The 22,907-nt window shown below is 45.0% G+C and overlaps 1 protein-coding gene across 21 annotated transcripts in view; it reads left to right on the forward strand.

The window, feature by feature from the left end:
- The window catches only part of mecom (MDS1 and EVI1 complex locus), a 189,043-nt gene that overhangs the window by 152,430 nt on the left and 13,706 nt on the right, over positions 1-22,907 (forward strand). For 6 of the 21 annotated variants that reach the window (XM_031795889.1, XM_031795894.1, XM_031795896.1 and 3 more), the window contains exons 3-8: positions 10,003-10,137; positions 15,397-15,499; positions 15,779-16,031; positions 16,532-16,703; positions 17,022-17,202; positions 21,321-22,743. In XM_031795889.1, the coding sequence (XP_031651749.1) occupies positions 10,003-10,137; positions 15,397-15,499; positions 15,779-16,031; positions 16,532-16,703; positions 17,022-17,202; positions 21,321-22,743 (2,267 nt within the window). Of the gene's footprint in view, positions 1-7,630; positions 8,306-10,002; positions 10,138-15,396; positions 15,500-15,778; positions 16,032-16,531; positions 16,704-17,021; positions 17,203-21,320; positions 22,744-22,907 lie in introns of those variants that run through there. The other 15 variants (XM_031795900.1, XM_031795903.1, XM_031795905.1 and 12 more) reach the window with 10 other exon arrangements.

Consider the following 22,907-nt stretch of genomic DNA (forward strand, 5'->3'; position numbering starts at 1 on the left):
CGGTTCCAATATTAACCCAAAAGTGTATGACACCAGAATGATTGGTCTGGAATTGAATAAACCTTGAGTATTGACGCACCATGTCTGATGACTCAATCAAGTCGGACTGCTGCAATGTGCCATGGTGTGATTGCATTGTTTCAGGGTTGAGGGTATACCTGCATGCCCACACATCACACACATATACACACCTTTTGACTGTTGGGGAGGAGATGGGAGCATAATGCATAGTTTCTCAAATAAGTCTCAGATTCCCAGGATTTGTGTGGACTTCAGCGACATCAGAGGTGTGTGTGTGTGTGTGTGTGTGTGTGTGTGTGTGTGTGTGTGTGTGTGTGTGTGTGTGTGTGTGTGTGTGTGTGTGTGTGTGTGTGTGTGTGTGTGTGTGTGTGTGTGTGTGTGTGTGTGTGTGTGTGTGTGTGTGTGTGTGTGTGTGTGTGAATTCCAACTGGAAGCTGTGTCATATAATGAGAGTGTTGGTCTGAATGGCAAAAGCATGTCGGAGCTGTACCATGTGCCCTGTACTCAGCACAAAGATCTCGGTTAAATATAATTCTGGCCAATCTTATGGGCCTCTGATGGTGCTGGAAACCAGTGAAGCCTTAAATAGGAGCTGCTCCACTAACCCATGGAAGAGGGTTAGTGAGTTTGTTGCCTTTTACTGACGTTCTTGAGATTTTTTTTTGCATTGATAATGCAAATTACTTTGGACTCAAATGAGGATGTTTTCAAAGTAAATGACTGTCTTACAATACAGGCTAGTGCTCACCCACAAAAATGCATGCACTGATTCTTGTTTTGGGTATTATTATGGAGGCAGAATGTGTTGTTTTCTTAGATCATTGGAAAGTCCTTGTGAATTAAATGTGTGGTTTTGGTATTTTCTGTCATTAAAAGGTGTGTGCAGACCTAACACGAAAAAAATAAACGCTTCAAGAAATGGGGCAATTCATGGAAAGCCGTATTTGGAAAGGCACGCCCTCAAGCCACCAACCCGCGCCTTGACTCTGCGCCTTGGTGACGTGTGCGTGATGCCATGGTTATGTCTGAACACCTGCGTGTAAAAACTAGTCAGGGTAAAACTGGTCATTAACAAGTTTACCTTTATGAAATGACATATATCTCACCTAGACACCGAGGAGGGGGAGTTTTTAGGGTGGGATGGATGGAGTGGAATGGGCTCTCTTAGAGAAACGGGTGTTTGAGTGTCTTGCTTCATCAGACATTATATGTGACGGCTATTTCACATATCCCGGAAACAGTCAATATTAGCCTTTCAATTGGTCACGGTGTATGAAAAGCACGCAGTCCCTGTCTCAAGTGATCTCCATTTCAAACGTGGCCGGACAGCTCCATAAATGTAATGAATGTGCGACGCCGCTCCTCTGGTCTGAAGTGGTGTGTTCTATTGCATCTTTCCTTACATCAAGGGGCTCTTTTAAAGATGATATCTACGAGCGTTTAAGAAGCAATTTGTTCACCCTGCAGCGACCAACAACATGCTCTAATTACCGGGCTTTATCCGGCCGGGTGGGGCGGGCTGGCTGGCTTGCTGGCCAGGCTTGTTTTACTTTCCAGCTCTCCGACGCTGAATTTATGTTTTCAAAACGTTACCTTTGACTCCAGTGCGACTTTATCGCACCCCGTGGTCCACATACACATACAGAGTTGCCTGTGTGTTGAGGCGCTGCGGAGGAAGTGTCTGTGTGATTACCGCAGCCTGTTGGACCTCTCTTAGACTCAGTAACACCCCCCCCCCCCCTCCCCCTCTCCTCCTCATACTCAGCCCCCCCACCCGCGACGGTGCATTCCTCCGGCTGCTCTTTGGAGCAGGGGCACACGCCGGGTAGCTCCAAAAATCAGCTGCATGTATGTTTTCAAGTCCTCGCCCCACTCTCTGATTTGTACATTTACCTCCTCCCACAGTGTGAATAGTAGCCTACATTGTACCTCAGGCCAGTGGTCATGTTTGGTCAATGCCTTGTTTTAACGCTCCAGTCACGTCTAGTCATTCCTGCTGTCAATTCAATTTACTTCATTTTAGCTACAGGAGACAATATATCTTATTCACATGCAGAATCTCTTATAGATGTGGATCTTTCTGGAATCGGAATAAAAGCGAATTGAACCGTTAATGTGCAGCAAAGATACTTTTAAGCACACGTTATAAATACTTTTAAGCACACGTTATAAATACTTTTAAGCACACGTTATAAATACTTTTAAGCACACGTTATAAATACTTTTAAGCACACGTTATAAATACTTTTAAGCACACGTTATTCACTAACATAGATCCGAGTTCATGCATCACATAGCCTATATCTGACAGTATTATAATTCTATCAAAACTAAGCTTAACTGTGAGGTTAGACATTCATCACAGCATCCGGTTGCTGCTAAAGCCTATACCATAGGCCCATAGGTTAATTCATATATTCTAAAGCAACAAGGATCAAAAAGCTTTTCCTAATTCTCAGTTTATTGCAGTGCCTATTTATACTTCGTTTTTTCTAACATCCCCTAGTTATATTTTAGCTGTCAGCATATGTCTGCTTCTCTCCCACTGCTGGTCAGTCTCGGGTGGGAAAGCGCCTGCATGTTGTCGGGATGGAACCTGGCCTGGGCCCCACTGCAGAGCAGAGCTGTCACGGGAGTGGGCTGGGGGGCCGCTAAAACAGAACAGACAGTGCCAAAATGATGGGGTACTAATTCGGAAAACACGCAGGGCCCAGTCATCAAAGGCCGAAGAATTTGTAGGAAATCATCCCTCTCCCGGAATGCCTGGCTGACCCCGGCAAAATGAAAATAATCCAAAGTAATTAGAAGTGAGCTGGTCTGGTCCTGAGAGCCCCGGGCGGCAGGGAAAACATAGCGGGCGCGCTGTGTCGCTCGGAGGAGCTGGGCTGAGCCAGGGGGCCGCTGACCTTGTCCACATAAAGCTGTGATTTATGAAGTGCAGGGCACAGCAGCGGGGCTTCTGTCTTCTCCCGGAGAACCAAATTACCGAGGTGGAGATTAACACGCGCTCGCAACGGGTCTACTTCCAGACCAAGGAAATGTTTTATTTACATTTTTCCCCTTTCATTTCCTCTGCTCTCTTTTAATGCGAATTGGTCCGTGAGGAGACTCCGGGACTTTTGGGGGGGGGGGTGAGGGGTGGGGGTGGGGGTGTTCGGTGGGAGAGATAGTAGCCATATGCCAAAATGTCAGTTTCTGCTTTGACTTCAAATTTCAAAAGTATCAATGATATGGTTAATGCAGTGTCTATTTCACTCACCTGGATATGTTTACCGATAGTCTATTGTATTTGTTATGTATTTTTTTAAATCTCGATTAGGTTGCATTATAGATATTAGAACACATATTTAGAACACTAACATTTTCAGCATAATCATTACAAAATAAAGTTGTTGGCTAATTCGCAGTGAAGTCACTATAACTGTTCAAATTCTGATAAGTCCTAAAATTACACACCATGACACGGGTGTTGTATCAAAAGTTATATCACTCCTAAATTCGTGTGAGTTTTTAAATATGTTTTTGCCACCTGATTGAATCGCCCCAAACTTAACCAAAATAAATTGTCTAGGTGGGCCCGTCTGTAGAGACTCATGATGGAGGCTTAATGCAGCTTTTCGCCCGTGTCTCTCCATATGAATGGTGGAACTATTTCATGTGGATTTGGCTGCGATATTTTCTTTTTCTTCCCTTTTTTTCTCTTTGGGAGGATGTGCTGGAATTCACCTTATACACAGTGCTTCCATTAGAGCGACTCAGCAGCCTGACTCGTTGCGGCGGTCGGCATCAGGGAGTAGCTCCCTCACGGAGTCAGTTTGCACCTACCCGGCCCAGGAATCCCCAACGAGGGGCTCGTGGTGCCGTAATGCTCTGACTCATACACAAGCTGAGTGTAGATAAACAAGTCAAACAAATGAAGCCCATTTATAAACCAAATACTCACTAATGCATTTTGAAGTAAAGCCATAGATTTTCAAGGGGATTTAAGTTAAAACTGTAACTAGGCCACTAAGGGACATTCATTGTCACCTTGTTAGCAACTCCAGTGTATATGTGGCTGCTGTTAAGCTGCTGTTTTAGGTTATTGTCCTGCTGAAAGGTGAACATGCCTCCCAGTGTCTGTTGGAAAGCAGACTGAACCAGGTTTTCCTCTAGAATTTTGCCTGTTCTTAGCGCTATTCCGTTTCTTTTTATCCTAAACTGCCTAGTCTTTGCCGAAAAAAAAAGATGACAAGCATACCCATAACATGATGCAGCCACCACCATGCTTGAAAATATGAATAGTGGTACTCAGTGATGAGTTGTGTTGGATTGGCCCCAAACATAGAACTTTGTATTCAGAACATGAAGTAATTTTCTTTGCCATATTTGTTGCAGTTTTACTTTAGTGCCTTAATGCCAACAGGATGCATGTTTTGGAATATTTGTATTCTGTACAGGCTTCCTTCTTTTCACTCTGTCAGTTAGTTTAGTATTGTGGAATAACTTAAATGTTGTATATCCATCCTCCTTTTTCTCCTATCACATCCATTAAACTCTGTAACTGTTTTAAAGTCACCAATGGTGAAATCCCTGAGCGGTTTCCTTCCTCTCCAGCAACTGAGTTAGGAAGTACGTCTGTATCTTTGTAGTGACTGAGTGTATTGATACATACAATATCCCATAATGTCAAAGTAGAATTATGTTTTTAGACATTTTTACAAATCCACAAAAACATTTTTACAAATCCACATCCAAAGGGATATTCAATGTCTGCATTAAATAAAAATATATATCCACCAATAGGTGCCCTTCTTTGCAAGGCTTTGGAAAATCTCCCTGTTTTTTGTGGTTGAATCTGTGTTTGAAATTCACTGCTCGACTGAGAAACTCGCCAATTACAAATAATTGTATGTGTGCGGTACAGAGATGAGTCATTCAAAAATAATTTGAAACACTATTATTGCACACAGAGTGAGTCCATGCAACTTATTATGTGACTTAGTTAGCAGATTTTCACTCCTGAACTTATTTAGTTTAGCCATAAAATAAAACATTTCAAGACATTTCAGCTTTTCATTTTTAATTAATTTGTAAAAATGTCTAAAAACGTAATTCCACTTTAACATTATGATATATTGTATGTATGCCAGTGACACAAAATATGACTTTGATCAATTTAAAATTCAGTCTGTAACACCAGAAAATGTGTAAAAAGCCAAGGGGGTGTGAATACTTTCTGAAGGCACTGTAAATAGCCCACTGATTATGTGAAACTCAAGCGTAAATAATTTGTTAAAGCAAAGTAGCCTCATGTTTCCTACACTGCAATATAAATTGGGAAATGCTTTGAAAATGTAGTGATGGATTTGTCCAATACTTAAACTGAGAACATTTTCCCAAGTAATTGAGTTGCTAAAACAAACAACTAATACAAACAAATCAGCATGAAAACCCTTGAGAAATTTCACAGCACTTTTAAGTCGATGTACAAAAAACATTATCCGGATGCCGCAGATGTGAAGTGTCACCCAAATCAGAATGAAACGGTAAGTGGCGTAAAATAGGAGAAATAACAAAAGCCTCGAGCAGGCTTTTTGGTTTGTAATCTGTTATTAAACAGCTATTACACACTTTATGTGCTATAATCATAATAACAAAGGCTTGGGTTCTTTTGATAAAGCCGAACTATTTAATATACTTACGTAATATAATGGACTAGACTATATGGCGAGTTTTTCAAATAAACATAAATTAGACTATGGTTTAAAACACTATACATGGCTGCTGTAACAAATGAACAAATGTTTTAAAATTCACTTCCACGGCTCCTCTTATTGTGGATCCAAGAAATGTATTGTAGGTCGTTCAGGTGATTATATATTCAGGCCCATGCAACTGAATCTTTCATGTCTCATCTAGCAATTTAACGCCTTAGTGTAGACGATGTTGTGTGCTGCAATTCTGCGGACGAGAAAGCAATGACCCCCATCTCAATAACTCAGCGTCTCCGCGCTTGACTGATGCACTTTTCTCAGGAGATATAGGCACACAGGCTGGGAACTTTGTTCAGTATGGAAGGCTTACAACTCAAATTTAGGCTATCCATGAATCTAAACCCTGTTAAATTCTCCACTAAAGAAAACACCTATCAAAATTAGTCTGCATGGCATTAAAGAACGTATTGAAAGGCAACTAATATCTTGTAAAAGTTTGTTCAGTTGAGAACGCCATCTCCTGACTAGGGAGAGAAGTACAGGCTGAGAAACCGTGAGCGGTCTCTGGTCCAATCTACATTTACCCCAATTTACCCTGGTCACTCGGACCTGCTAGTGATACCACAAAACCCTTGTTTATCCACAAACGTTTCCTCCCTTTCAGAAAGAGCTCTGAGTCTCTATCAGAATCCTCGATCAGACCCGGAGAGGCCCGGCCAATCACTTTCCCAGATTACTTGTATTTAATACACAATGGATCATAAAACAAATCCCTCATCCTGACAGGAAGAAAATAGAACAGCTCATAGCTTGAGCTTTCCCAATTTATGGCTAAATTAAAAAGGCTTCCAACAATGGACAAGTCGAGGAAAGGCAGGAAATCAATGAGCTGCGGACCGGGGGCTCTTTTGGGTTCTCAAGCAGCGCGGACTATGGGAATCTCTGGCGAGGTCCACCTTATTTACACATGATTTTTCCTGTCCTTCCTGCACATTTGCTCTGCAATTTCATCAAACAATGGGAATTATCTGGGATAGAAGGTCAATGTCACAGATAGCGGCCACTGAGACATATTAATAATCTCTTCGCACCCCCACTCCCCTCACCCTCTCCCAGAATATTATAGACTCCTGTTCATGCTTGCCCTGAATAACCAAGTAGGCTATAACTTTTCTATTATTCTAAGTGGTCTATTTTTTTCCGATTTGATTATCCAAAATAGTTTAGAGTTGGACATAAATGTTAAGAAAAAAGAGTGAAAATTATTATTAAAAAAAAAAGTTTAAACATACAAACAAGCAACAACAACAATAAAATCAGAAAAAAAGTCTCAATTGTATGCATGTTGACCCTGCTGTATATGCAAGCTGTTACCATTCATTGCAGATCAAGCTTAGCTGAATAATATTTAGAAAGCTATAAATTGGATTGGCATGTTTAGAAATGTGTGTAACAACACCATGCAGGACGACGGCATGTTGGTCACCTGCGTCCTACGTCTCTCAGAGCGGCGAGGGCGAGACAGGTCACTGGGGCGCATGCCTTGTCTGTCCCGTAAAGCAGGTGCTCCAAGCAAACAAGGAAAGCGTCACTTAGGCCTAACAATAAAAGTTGTTGTTTTCACTTGGACTATTAATGAGGCTTTATTTAATTAAAACAATACCTTTTACGTATTTTATTAATAACACAGTTGTTTTTTAAATGTACAATATTCTTAGATGAGAGTCACTGTCATCATTCAGTAGTCTAAGCTAATAGCATTTTGTGCTTTAGCTGGGCTTGGAGTGAGCCGCGAACCCACCCCTCATTGCTTAGGGAAAAACGAGTGAAACGCGAATGATTGCATAATTATTCGGTGGTTTCATCAAAGGCAAATTGGGCTGGTGTGTGTATGTAGTCAATCCCATAGAAGCCCATCCCGACCTCTCTCTGACCTCGCCTCTCCACCGGTCCCCTGTCACTTTAAAATTTACTGCGGGTAGCGTCGCTCAACTTCCGACTGCGGACAGGCAAGATAGCCCGTTTTGCATTGCTCTCTATGGATGGGCGAGCAAGATCCTCTTTAAGAGACAGTCCGTGAAACAGAAACACACACATCACACAGTACGGGACGCGCAAGTAGGTGGGCGATCCTTCCATCTCACTATCACGCGCCGGGGGGAGAGAGAAAGGAAAAGTTGAATCGTCGCTCGCTCCGCCGCGCTGACACCTGGGAACAGTGAAGGTTCAGAAAGAGAGGAGCGGACGAGACGGGCTCGCGCTGACGGGCTCAACTTGGACCAAGTTAATGTGCCTAGGGATTATGCCGGTGTCTACATGACAATAAGCGAGCGAGAGAGAGAGAGGAGCAAACGTCTTGTGGGTCGGAGAAAGAGAAAATACACTGTTAAATCCCTTGGCGCTTTCAAGAACACAGGGCACTACACAAATGGAGCAAAACTAAACGAACGATACATTTTCACATTTTTGTGCTTATTTCCAAACAAGGCATTGCAGTTTTCATCAACTGTTTATTTTTTATTATTTCTGCGCACGACGTATTTGCAGATATTGTATTGTTGCACCAATTGTGCAGAGGATTTACCACGGTAAGCAGCGATCTATTTTGTAACCTTTTTTTTATTACCAAAGGAACATTCTAACGTGTTCTTTCTCAGTGATACAATTATGGTCATTAATTGTATGAGCTCTCAATATAAATGAATTGTCAATACTATTGACAAGTATTTTTAAAGAGTGAGTCAATACGTTTTCATCAGACATTATTCAATATTTTAGGCAACATAAACATCGATTGGTGTTCTTAACCGATATTCAGTTATGGATCAGAACATTATGTATTGCTTCTTCTTCACGTAACTGTTATCACTTATCATTTCCTGCCGTTGATTTGTTTCCGAATCAAGTTTATTTTCTATGTCAGTAATAGGCTATAGGCGTTCTTTTTTAAATCGTGTTTATATGCATATTATTGGTTCGTTTTTATTGATTAAAACATTATTTGTGTTTAAATTATAGGCAATAAGTAAGATGTAATTTTGCATTGTCTTGCGGAATTTAATTCATAATGCAAAGGGAATTGAGCAAATAGATAAAGATTATGTGCATTTTCGACACGTGTGCTTATCACATTTTCAAGGCAGGCCAGAAAAAAACGAGCACGATTTATATCTCTCCTTAATTCGTTGTAAAAAATAATCATATTTCGGAATAATTATCAGGCCTATCATTTATCTATTCCTAGCATCTATCTAAGTAGAATGACGTTTTATTGTACGTATAGGCCTCCTTGGGTCATGTTGTAGTATCGTTAATTTACTGAATATGATAGGGTAGTTAATTATACCTACATAGCTTATAATAAAGTCGAAATTAGGGAGTTCTTTATAAAACGGTTTCTTTTGAGTGAATGGCGTGCATTAAAGGTTATATGCATGTCGCAGCCCGCTTGGGTTAACGTGTTTGGCCCTTTTCACTCCTAAATATTAGGCGCTATTGTTCAATATATCCTCATCATCAACCCTTTGAGAGACTTTTCAATCAACTTCAGCTTTATAATATTATTACGTTTTATTTCAAAAGAAAACCAGTTGATATCAGGAATTGTGGAGTAGAGTAAATGTTTCAACAAATGTTAATACGAATATAAATGTGTAATAATCATTTTAATTACACCGTTTTTTTGTTTCGACAAAAATACCAACACTGATTTTGGGGTTGTTTTTGTGCTTTAATTTATTCAGCACAACTCAGTATTTCATTTTTAGGTCACTTGATAATAAGCATTGTTATGAGACATTTTGCACACAGTGAAATGGCTCCAATATGTTCGTTTTTATTGCCATATTCATGGGATAATTGTAAATGTTCAGCAATAAAGAAATACATTCGTTTTGATGTCTTAAAAACATTGTTTTACACGTCAAGTCATTGAAAGACATGCCTTTTAGTTCAGCAGAGTGACATTCAGCACAGTGATATTCTCTATTGCGTTTCACTGCTGTCATAGAGAGTGTGACTTTTCGTGTGTATGAGTTTGAGTGGGTTTTTCATTTGTGTGTGTGTGAGAGAGAGCAGGACCCAGTTCAAGGTGTGTGTGTATGTGTGTGTGTGTGTGTGTGTGTGTTCCTGTCCTGTGTGTGTAATACTGCAGCCTCACAACAGTGTGGCCTTGTTTCTCGGTGGGAGGTATGTGGTTCGTCCATGTGGACACAGTAACCTGTGCAGAATCAGATAGAGATCAAAGTGTTAACCCCCCCCCCCTCCCCTCTCTACCTCTCTCCAGATCTTGGACGGGTCGGGCCATGTAAAGTTCTGTGTGGATGCCAGCGAGCCTGATATCGGGAGCTGGCTGAAGCACATCCAGTTTTCCCCCACGGCCCACCAACACAACCTGACGCCGTGCCAGATAGATGATCAGGTATGTGAAGAGAAGACCGCCCTCCTGCCTGACACTGGGCCTCAGTGAACCCCCATGTCCTGCCTGCCTGCCTGTTGTTGTGTTATAAGGTGTTATTGTGATCTAGTTCAGATAAACCCTGTGCAGCCCACCCGCGTTCAGTATCAGGCCCCCTCTCCTCACACACACACACACACACACACACACACACACACACACACACACACACACACACACACACACACACACACACACACACACACACACACACACACACACACACACACACACACACACACCCTACCTCAGAGGGCCCATCTGTGTGTTGTGTTTCTGTGTAATTGTGTCTTGGCTTCGGTGTGTCGAGGACCACAGGGCCAGATCACACACACCACACACGGCTGCCGTGCTGATAGTCACAGACACTTCACACACGCTTGCACTGTAAACCTCCAGATATGTGTGGAATGCCCCATGGCTCTTTCTCTCCTCACCTGGGAAAGACAGGACAGGAAGTCCTATCTGACACATAGGGGCATTTTCACTTCACTCATTCACTGGTTAAATCGTATTATATGGACTCAGATTACACACACACACTCCGATAGTAAGGGAGACTTTATTTGTCATGGACAGTGCCTCCCATGTCTTGATGGAAGATACAGTGATAGAAACGTTTGCATCACTTTTCATTACTTCTTCATAAATAGCTTCTAAATACTTGTATATGTTGCAGATAACAGATAAGGAATCGGTTTCAAATGTAATATTGATGACTGGATGTAATTTGTAACTAGAAACATTGTCATCATGATTGTACTCATCATTAACATTATCATAACGTCACTATACAAACTATTGTTTAACACTCCAAATGATTTAGAAAAAGTGTATTTTGAGAGGAAGACTACTTCAGATTCTTATTTGACACGGTAGTATAATGAATCCCAATGGGTGTGTCCCAGTTGTCACCCTATTTGCTATAGTGCACTGTGTATGCCCCCTATAAGAGCTCTGGTCCAAAGTAGTGCACTATGTAGGGAATAGGGTGCCATTTGAGACGCAGCCCAATGTGATGCAGTGTTTGATGTAGCCTTCTGATTGGCCCTCTCTATGAGGTGTGACTGACTGTCTTCACTGTGGTTCTGCTCGGGTGGCTGTCTAAGTCTGGCCTGGATCATGGACAAGGCTGTGATGAGATTATTGTTAGGTACCACATACTGTCACAACACTGTCTTCATATGACTTCCGGTCAACCCTCATGTTTTTCATAGCACAGCAACGGCCCACAAAGCCCGTCGAGGCGTAAATTACGTGTGTAAAGTGAAGTGGTCTGGTTGGATGTCAGGAAAGTCTGTCAGTTAAGCCGGTTTCTATCAGAGTATGAATGTGTGTGTTTGTTTGTCTTTTATATGCCTCGTAATCCACACGCTGTGCAGGATCGGGCCCTTGAGCAGGACTATGTGAATGTTCATTGCGGTTCTGATGGCTCCCCGTGCTCCTCATCCTAAAGCTGGATGTGAGGAATGTAGTCCCTTACCTCCTTCCAACAGGTTTTACAGCTGCTGGGAAGTGCTGACTGTGAAGTCAGCCTGAAACCACATATTACACCCTCTTACACAATCAGTCCCACATTGTGGACTAACCTGGCTTCAATCCTCTTATTTCTGACCTATTCCTGTTTATAATAAAACTTTATGTCCAATCTCAAGAGGGTGAGGAAAGTAAAGGAGAAGAAGACGGGAGTGGAGGAAGGGAGGAGAGAGAAGAAAGAGAGCTAGAAGAACTGTCAGGGGTTCCTACTTGTGTGTGTGTGTGTGTGCGTGCATGTGTGTGTGTGTGTGTGTGTGTTCGGGCATAGAGAATAGCAAGGCTTGCGTAGTGCTGCAGCAGTATGGAGTGTGTATGGAGTGTGTGATCATGTCTTAGCTATAAAGTATAAACATGTGTAACATGTTATTTTAAACAGTGTTATTACCGATAAAAATAACTATTCATCAACGTTCTGCAATGCAGTCGGTGACTATTGGGTCTCATTCAATCAATGATCTGAGATCAGATCTGTTGGGGGGTAAAAAAATATTTTAAATTTTCAGCACAGTAGGTGACTAAAACTGCTCTCTGGTCAGATTCACCTGTGATCATCACTGAGCATTGTACAGAGAACAGATTTGAAGTACATTTAGTATGGGAAATGTCTCAACCATATCCCACACGTACAGTAGCCTACATGGGACAGGCTGAAGGGTAAATGGATTAGTGGTGTAATTCTCATGATCTGACGAGCGACTAAAGACTCTTTCATAAGACTGTGGATGGATATGAGGGCTAATCTCATTAGCCATATTGATTCTCCCACGCCGCACAAAGAGACATGAAGTGGATGAATTGACTGTTTTAATGTGTGAAAGGTTCTGTGATCATAGAAATAGACTGGAGAGCTGAGTGTCTCAGTGTGGAAGTGCTGATCTAGTGTCAGTTTTGTCTTTTGGATCATAATGAATACAATTATATAGACAGGGAGGACCTGATCCTAGATCGGGACTCTAGCTGGTGGCTGGCATACCTGATAGATGACCTATCTGAGAGGAAGGACGTTGGAGGAACAGAGAGGGCGGGTCAGTGTCCAGAGGAAAATCGGACTCTTTGTTTGCACTTGTGACTAATGATGTCAAGGCAACCAACTTCTCCAAGATAATAGCCTCTGATACGTCTGTAGTTATGACCTCTACAAGAAACAGAGTGAGAGAGAGAGAGAGAGAGTGTATTGTGTGTGTGTGTGCGCATGTTTGTGCATGTGTGTCTGCTCATGTGTTTGTCTATGTGTGTGTGTGCGTGTGAGTATGTGTGTCTGCTCATGTGTTTGTCTATGTGTGTGTGTGAGTATTCGTGTTTGTCTAGGTACCTATCCTCAGTGCCTCCTTGTGTTTTATGTTAGCCCAATCCCCCGTTGATAATGCAAGGTAATAAAGTCTAAAAATTATTGTGTAGCCTGTGACTCCTGGCTGGCTCTGGAGGTCAAGGCTTGGGGTTCTGGAGGTCAAGGCTTGGGGCTCTGGAGGTCAAGGCTTGGGGTTCTGGAGGTCAAGGCTTGGGGCTCTGGAGGTCAAGGCTTGGGGCTCTGGAGGTCAAGGCTTGGGGCTCTGGAGGTCAAGGCTTGTGGCTCTAGGGGTCAAGGCTTGGGGCTCTAGAGGTCAAGGCTTGGGGCTCTGGAGGTCAAGGCTTGGGGCTCTGGAGGTCAAGGCTTGGGGCTCTCTATCCTCGTTGGTTCTCGTCTAGTCCAAAGGTGTGGCTGGCTGGCCCTCACAGTGTGAACTCAAACCCTGTTCTTATCTAGCTCTCTGCTATTTCTAGCTACTGTCCGTTTACAGCCCCAGACTAGGCTTCTCTCATTCTGTGTCAGCCAGCCCTTATAGGGGCAATTCATAAGGCTTTTTGAGAGGAGTTGGAGATCTGTACAGTGCAGAAACGTTCAACCAGTTTGTGTGTTTGTGTGTGTGTGTGTGCTTGCGTGCTTACGTGTGTGTGTTTCGGGGTGTGTACGGTATGTTTGTTTGTGTGTGTTTGAGTGTTTGTCTGTGGCGGCCCACAGGGAAGGGGTGTTGCTGAGGGGAATTCCCCCATGTTTGGTACTCACTGCAGTGCCTGTGTGCCAGATTGTACACCATCTGCACAAGAGCAGAGATACTAGCTGCAGTAACTTGCTCCCCGTGGCCACATTCTGCCCCCTCTGTGCCACGGTCCACTAGCAGCTGTAACCTAAACCCAGATCAATTTGTGCTATCTTGCCAACTCTTTGTCACTCATTGTCACGCAAGACAGCACAAACATATCTGGGATCAGGCTAGCTGTACCCCTGATAGCTTTTCAAAGACTCTATCAGTTTCTGAGGGCGGAATCCCTGCAGTCCTAGATGGCTGTCTGAACTGGTCTTTTATTGTTCCCAACCATCGATATTATTGTGGCCTGTTGGTCTGAAGGCTAAAGTCCTGGACCGAGAGCTGTTGACCGCGCTAGACCGGCAAGAAGGAGCTGGGAGGGGGTGAGAGGGGGCTCTATACAGACGAGGGGGGCAGCTGAGAGAGCTAGCCGCTCGGCTATTTGGACCCTCTCAGTTCCCTGCATTCTCCTCCTGAACAATGGGGTCGAGACTGGCTCCCCTCTGACCAGGCCGCTTGGCCCTCGCCCTCGCTGCCGCCACGCAGCACTTGATGTCATGGCGAGCCGGGTACGTTATCTCCCAGGGCCAGTGTCCCTGTGACCCGCGCCCTTGTCAGTGTCCCTGTGTCTCCCCTGTCATATTCCTAATAATCCCCCCCTTCCCGTCCAAATGTCACCACGGTGCTGTAAGGGAAGTTAGTAAGTTAAACCTTCAAGGCGTGCCAAAAATAACGCCATCTGTGATTGTTTGGCAGAGCATCTATTGTGTTCGTATGGGAAGTCCCACAGATCTCAGGGTCTCTCAGATCACCCATTCACTATAGCCCCACCCCCCCACACACACACACACCTTGGAGTGTGTGGATTGTGTAGATTGTGTGTGTAGTGTAGTGTGTAGTAGTGTCTGCGAATGTGTGTTTGTGTGTGGCGTAGTGTAAATGCTGTGCATGTAAGTGTTTGCCTTTGACTGTGTACTGTATACATGTAGCACCACAGGTAGTCATGTGACCCTTAGTACTGGTCATGTCTCCATATTTCTGTCACCGTGCACTAGGACCATGAGCATATAACAGTCCCTTTTGATAAAGCATAGCATGATACTGGTATAGAGTGGGCAGGTGGAGTTTTGCCTACTCACACACACACACACACACACACACACACACACACACACACACACACACACACACACACACACACACACACACACACACACACACACACACACACACACACACACACACACACACACACACACACACACACACACAGCATCACAAATATGTCACCATGCACTGCAGCAGTACCACATCTCCCAACACCTTTTACTGCCTCTTCCTCTGAGGTCCAGCCGTGTTGAGAGCATTCTACTACGGACATATTATGTGGTCCTCTCTGCTTCACGCTCGGCCCCCAATATCCTCCCTGTTTTCTAAACTGTGTGTGTGTGTGTGTGTTGAGGCAACGTTTGTTTGCTTTCTGCATCAGTGTTTTTGTTTCAGTAAAGTGGAGGTGAGTGTGTTTTATATGGTGTTGGTCGACAAGGTTTTGAGTGTGTACTCATGTATGGATATACTGTAACGTCATATGTTTAAATCTGTGTGTGTGTGTGTTCTGCAGATTTTCTACAGAGTGACTCGAGAGATCCAACCAGGAGAGGAGCTGCTTCTGTACATGAAGGCAGAGGATTATTCATGTGACAGCATGGCTCCTGATATGCACGGTCAGTTCACACACACACACACACACACACACACACACACACACACACACACACACACACACACACACATAAACAACACACACACACACACACACACACACACACACACACACACACACACACACACACACACACACACACACACACACACACACACACACACACACACACACACACACAAATATACACACATACACACACACACATAAACAACACACATACACACACACACACACACACACACTTAAGACATTCTTCCCCTTACTTCCCCCTGTCCAGAGGAGAGACAGTATCGCTGTGAGGATTGTGACCAGCTCTTTGAGTCTGTCTCTGAGCTGCTGGACCACCAGAAGGTTCCGTGTGGGACACCCACCTCAGCCTTCCTGGGGAACCCTGGAGGGGACAGTAGTGACCTGGAAGGCCTGGAGCCTCATGACCTGCACCTGTCCCACAGCCTCAGCCACGACGGCCACGACCACGACGGCCCCCAGGAGTGTAAGGAGTGTGATCAGGTGTTCCCCGACCTCCAGAGGTGAGAAGGCGTCCTCTTTCCCCCTTGTTGATAGGACCGGGAAAACTCGCTGCCACTCAGCTCAGAACCCCTCTATGTCACTCAACCTGCACCCCCCTCACATGCCTGATGACGGCTGCATATCAACCTGAATCTATAGTTGTCTTTTGAACTGTTATTGATCCTGTGTAAGGTCCTTGTGTGCACACTTCGTTCATGTTACTTTATTGGGTTGTTTTTAGTTGAGAGGCTAGTGAGGCAGAGGGTTGGAATAATGTTCCTCTGTCTGTCTGTCTGTCTGTCTGTCTGTCTGTCTGTCTGTCTGTCTGTCTGTCTGTCTGTCTGTCTGTCTGTCTGTCTGTCTGTCTGTCTGTCTGTCTGTCTGTCTGTCTGTCTGTCTGTCTGTCTGTCTGTCTGTCTGTCTGTCTGTCTGTCTGTCTGTCTGTCTGTCTGTCTGTCTGTCTGTCTGTCTGTCTGTCTGTCTGTCTGTCTGTCTGTCTGTCTGTGCGTCTCTCCTACAGTCTGGAAGCTCACTCTCTGTCTCACTCGGAGGAAAGGGAATACAAGTGTGACCAGTGCCCCAAGGCCTTCAATTGGAAATCCAACCTGATCCGTCATCAGATGTCACATGACAGTGGCAAGCACTACGAATGTGAAAACTGCACAAAGGTACAGTCATGTACCTGCTCAAAGGTACAGTTGTGTTTGGGTGGGTAGGTAGGTGTATGTTACTAGAGCAGGGCTCTCCAACTCTGTTCCTGGAAAGCTACCATCCAGTATGTTTTCTGGTTTAGCTGGTTGATAAACTGAATCAGGTTAGGTACAACTGGGGTTGGAGCAAACACCTACAGGAACAGGGTTGGAGAGCCCTGTATTAGAGTATATTTTGTGTTGAATTGAATGTGTGAACAAGTGTACATGTACATACATGCATCTCCTATATGTACTGTATCCATAGTCGCAGATGGGTGACCCCCCCCGTGTGTCCCCCTCGTCATCCCCCCCCCCCAGCAGGTGTTCACAGACCCCAGTAACCTGCAGAGGCACATCCGCTCGCAGCACGTGGGGGCGCGGGCTCACGCCTGTCCCGATTGCGGGAAGACCTTTGCCACGTCCTCTGGCCTGAAGCAGCACAAGCACATCCACAGCAGTGTCAAGCCCTTCATATGTAAGTCACTCAGACCCTTCATATGTAAGTCTGCACGCTTTTTCCACATATTCTACTAGCTTGTTAGAACTCATTTAGAAAAATCGCTAAAACGCCCCGTCTCTTATGTTCTGACCTGGTCATAATACTAGTTGACATGTGAGTTACTCCGTGATAGATTTGAACGCAGTCCCATACCTATTTTGACCCTCTCATTGTTTTAAAGGGGAATTTCACTTGAAAACCATTTCTTCATATATTCTTCATTAGTCCACTTTTGATACTGTCCCAGAAAATTGTGCATGTCAACATTCAACTTTTGAAGATATGTTGCTTCCAGTCTCCTGAAGCCCTAAATCAAGCAAGAGCAAAACATCTCTTTAGGATTCATTTTGCATATTCAGGAGAATTTTCCTGGAAGTAAACACAGATCTTCTATTATAATAGCTATGAGGCTTGTACATATATGTGCAAAATAAAATGTTAAACCATATTAACGGTACTCTGATGAGAACTATGTGAAAAAAGTGGTTTTAGGGTCAAATGCCCCTTTAAATATCAGTCCTTCAAGTACTTAAAAAAAACTCCATACAGTAGCACTTTAATATTAATTTATATTATTTGGTATTATTTATTATCTATCAATTTTGAATATCATTGAATATAATATGTTGTGATTGTAGGGTTAATTCTATACATTTAATGTAGGAAATGTTGAATGGTACTGACTTTTGACATTTTGAAAGTGGCATGTTGATTTTGGTAATATGTACATATCTATAATATACAAGATTGCATAAGGAGAACATAAAATGTTTCATTCCACAGGAATTGTAGTCACAGGGGAGTGCTATTTTGAAGGAGAATGGTATTTCTGTTATTAGCTGAACAACAGCAGTACGTGTCCCATGCCCCCATCTCAGCAATCGCACACCTTGTTGACCCAATGACCCCTAGTAATGACCTCACACTATGACCTCACGTTTTAACCCTAATGTTGTGCCACACATTGACTGTTCAACCATCCGTGACCCCCCCCCCCCCCCCCCCATCGACCCTGTCGACCCCAGAGCTCATACATTTGATCCCACTCTCTTTCACACTCCCTGTAAATGCCAACCCTGTGGTCAAACATTACAACCACAACCACAACACATGATGACCAGACCCCAGTTTTGCTTTTCAGAGAAAACACATTTTCAGAGTTTTTCCTTGTTAGGTCAGGTAGTCAGGAAAATCTTCTGGTCCCAATAATGATTTTTCACACTTTCACCTCACACACATAGCACAGTGATCTTCACCCTTTGACCCCAGCTCCATGACCCCACACGCAGGACAGAGGGGCTTGGTCCGCCTGCAGACCGCCATCTCCCCCCTCCCCTCTAAATGCACCATTCCACGCAAATAGCAACCACATGTCCCCTCCACCGTGCTCCGAATGGGAGTACATTTGCAGTAATCAGTTGAAAATATGCAGGTTTGAAAAAAGCTAATGCCCGTGTAAAAAGACAGAACACCCTCAGCCCTCAGCCCTGACAGAGACAATGTGTGTGTCCGTCTTCCATCTTTGTTTGTCTGTGTGAACAGTATGTCGGTCAGCGTGTGTGTGTGTGTCCATGTGTGTGTGTGTGTGTGTGTGTGTGTGTGTGTGTGTGTGTGTGTGTGTGTGTGTGTGTGTGTGTGTGTGTGTCCATGTGTGTGTGTGTGTGTGTGTGTGTACATGCATGTGTGTGTTTGTACCAAGGTAGAAATTCTGTGGCTGTGTCTGTCTGAGGAACATTCCGGCCCTGGTCTTTCATTCAGACACATGGGGCTGTCTTACTCAAAGCTGCTCTTCACAGGAATGTGTTTATAATATTTAGTTACAGTTTATGGGGACCTGACAAAACACACGTGTGGAGTGGATCAGGTCCCTCACACCCTGTGTGTCATGTGTGTCTGTTGTAAGTCTGTAAATGTCAGCAGTATGTGATTTACAGCCACGGGCTTCTACTCCTTCTACAACCGAGAGGAAACTGATAACAACACCCACGTTAGCCAACGAGCCTCAGGCGCATCAAATATTTACGCCTAGACTCAACATCTCTTGATCAATTACGACGTTGACTCCTTCGAAGACATAATCATTCCCTCTGAGACCTTTGCCCTCGATTCAAAGAGCATCCATTATTACAGCACGGTATGCACGTCATTGTCTTTCACAAGTTTCCCAGTACATTTCCAAACCACCATATGAAAAAACAAACACTGTTAGACGACATACTGTATATTGTGATGAGTAAATATTTGAATCAATCACATTCCTATAAACTACAATATTATTCATACATATTTTTTAAGAGTATGTTTTGATATGAAATTGTCATCCACTTTCCATTTTTACAGATGCCAATGTAAAAATAAAGAATATATAAAATAGAGAATATGAAACAGAATGACTATTATCCAGAAGCTACTGTATGTATAGATATGATCTCTATACTGTTTTTGTTTTGTTTTATCTAGCTATCATCTAGCACAGGGATCTCCAACCTGTTCTAGATTGAGAGCTACTTTAAAAAATGTTACAAGCTACTCAGAATACATTTTTTTTGGTCTGGCCCTTTAATAGCTCACCGAGCGAGTGAGGAATGATGGTTCTGTACTGCTGCTGCTCATGTCATAGCAAAGTTAGCAAATAATAGATACAAATGATATACTTCTGCTAAGTAAGGCTACTTTGCAGTTATCATTTAATTGAGAAGGTTTTGGGGAAAGTATTTCTGTCAACCCACAATATGGTTTTCACATAAACATCCTACACACGGAGTGATTGACAAACGTTCGAAGCAGACAGACAGACAGACAGACAGACAGACAGACAGACAGACAGACAGACAGACAGACAGACAGACAGACAGACAGACAGACAGACAGACAGACAGACAGACAGACAGACAGACAGACAGACAGACAGACAGACAGACAGACAGACAGACAGGCAGACAGACAGACAGACAGATAGACAGACAGACAGACAGACAGGGTAATATTGGTGGAAATCAATTGGCAAACTTTGGCTTTTTAAGCCAATAGTGGCTAACCAGAGGTGAGATAATGTCAGTGTTGCGTTGATTAGATAGTAGCTGAGAGCTTCAAGTGTCTGATTCTTGTGAGATTTGTTTGTGACAGTTTCCAGTGGAAAACATGAAAAATAGCAGGAACTTTAAGAATTGTTTAGCGAGCTACTCATTTGTGGGCTGTGAGCTACTTGTGGTCAACCTGTTGGAGACCCCTGGTCTAGCCACTATGTTCTGTTCAACAATGTGGTCTGCCACATAGCAGGGTTGGCGTCCATGGGGTCAGACAGGGAAGGGACTATGGGACTGTGGGAAGGTTACAGTGAGCTAGATGACAGGGACAGGGGGGAGTGGGGGGTGTGAGGGGAGGCGGGCAGCGGAGGACGTGAGCCCTGTCCCTGGGAACCCGGACCTGCAGGATAGGATTCATTCAACTCTGCTTCCTTCACAGGCTCAAAATAGAGCCATTGTGCCGTGTGTCTGCAAGTGAGTGTGTGTGTGTGTGTGTGTGTGTGTCATGCGTTATGTGATATTTTAATATCTGTGAATGTGTCTGCATAAATCTATGTGTGTGTGTGTATGTGTGTGTGTGTGTGCACTCATATGTGTGTTCTTGTCTATTGTGAGTTTTGTGAATATCTATGAATGTGTATGCATGTCTGTGTGCACACGCGTGTGTATGTACGTGTACGTATGTGTTTGTTTACAGTCTCCTTGGGAGTCTGACCCTGGGAGCACAATGCCTAGAGGTGCACTGTGTTTCATGTGCAGGTGATGCCTTCCACTGACTCAGTCTCAGCCCCGAGGAACAAAGCCCCCTGACAATGCTAGGATCTGGCGACTCATCTCACCCCCCCCCACCCTTCACCTCACTGAAATAACATTCTCAGACTAGGACACCCAGCCAGTCTCTCATGTACTGTAGTCCACCATCCTGAAATGCATGTGTAGTGTCACGACTAAAGCCTGGAGGTTTTCCTTACGACTGGATCTAAGGGAAAACTCTTGGCCCTTATGGTCGGAGATGTACTCTGTGTATGTGTGGGTGTATGTGGTGTTGGACATGTCTCTGAATGTCCCGTGTCTGTCTCCCTCTCCCTGCAGGCGAGGTGTGCCACAAGTCCTATACGCAGTTCTCCAACCTGTGCCGCCACAAGCGCATGCACGCCGACTGCCGTACCCAGATCAAGTGTAAGGACTGTGGCCAGATGTTCAGCACCACCTCCTCCCTCAACAAGCACCGACGCTTCTGTGAGGGCAAAAACCATTTCACGGCAGGGGGGTTGTTCGCCCATGCCCAAGGCATGTCCCTGCCCGGTGTCCCTGGTGCCATGGACAAGGCCGCTATGGGTGGGATGGGGCACAGCAGTGCCAGCCTGGCAGACTACTTTGGGAACCGGCACCACAGTGGCCTGACGTTTCCATCTGCCCCTGGCTTCCCCTTCAGCTTCCCGGGCCTGTTCTCTTCTGGACTGTACCACCGACCCACCCTCATCCCTGCCACCTCCCCAGTCAGACGGCCCCCAGGTCCAGGTACGGAGCACAGCAAGGGCCCCCTCCTGTCGCCCAGCCCCAGGGCCCAGGAGGCCAGAGAGCTGCTCAAGACCCTCCGCAAGGAGGCATCGCCCGGCAACGAGCAGCCTCAGGGGACAGAGCAGCGACAGGCCCAGGGCTCCTCCTCCAAGCAGAGGCATGGCGGCGGCAAGATGAGCAGCCAATCCGAGAGCAGCGACCTGGATGACGTGAGCACGCCCAGTGGGAGCGACCTGGATACCACGTCAGGCTCGGAGCTGGAGAGCGACATGGAGAGCGAAGGCCAGCGGGAGAGGGCACCCCGGGAGAACGGGAAGGGGCCCAAAAGGAAGGCGGGCGGAGGCCCCCAGAGCCCCACCATCCTGACCAGTAACCATACTAAGGAGTTCCAAGGCAGCCCCGCCTTGTTCCCTCCCTCGCTGGACGAGCACAATGCAGTCTCAGGGGCGGTCAATGACTCCATCAAGGCCATCGCCTCCATCGCTGAGAGGTACTTTGGCTCCACGGGGCTGGCGGGCCTGCAGGACAAGAAGGTAGGCGCCCTGCCCTACCCCTCCATGTTCCCCCTGCCCTTCTTCCCAACCTTCTCCCCACCCGTCTACCCCTTCCCAGAGAGAGAGCTCAGACCTCCAGGCCTCAAGGGGGAGCCCCAGTCCCCACCTGATGAACCCACCAAGAAAGGCCAGAGCAGGACCTCTGAGTCGCCCTTTGACCTTACCACCAAGCGCAAGCAGGAGGAGAAGGTCCCCGCCCCCTTTATCCCCGTCTCCAATTCCAAACCGGAGGCCTCCTCACGTTCCACCAATCAGGACCAGCCGCTGGATTTGAGCATGGGCGGCACGAGGCACCGCAGCAGTAGCCGTACCTCCCGGAGGGAGGAGTCGAAGAAGATCCACGTGTTTGGAGAAGACACGGCAGGGGTGGAGCTTCCTAAAGCCGACACCTCTCTGCAGCACGCTAGGCCCACCCCCTTCTTCATGGACCCAATCTACAGGTACTGTGAATCTCTAGAACTAAACCTCCCCAGTTCAAATATCACTCACTATCAGACTCATTTAGACCCACTGTGTGTTATTATATTCTGTGTTAGCAATATATGTCTTTAACTTCCTATAGGTACTTTTTCCTATATCGTTGGATGTGAATGTATTTTAGTGT

This window comes from Oncorhynchus kisutch, linkage group LG18 (assembly GCF_002021735.2).
Source record: "Oncorhynchus kisutch isolate 150728-3 linkage group LG18, Okis_V2, whole genome shotgun sequence".
Classification (NCBI taxonomy): Eukaryota; Metazoa; Chordata; class Actinopteri; order Salmoniformes; family Salmonidae; genus Oncorhynchus; species Oncorhynchus kisutch.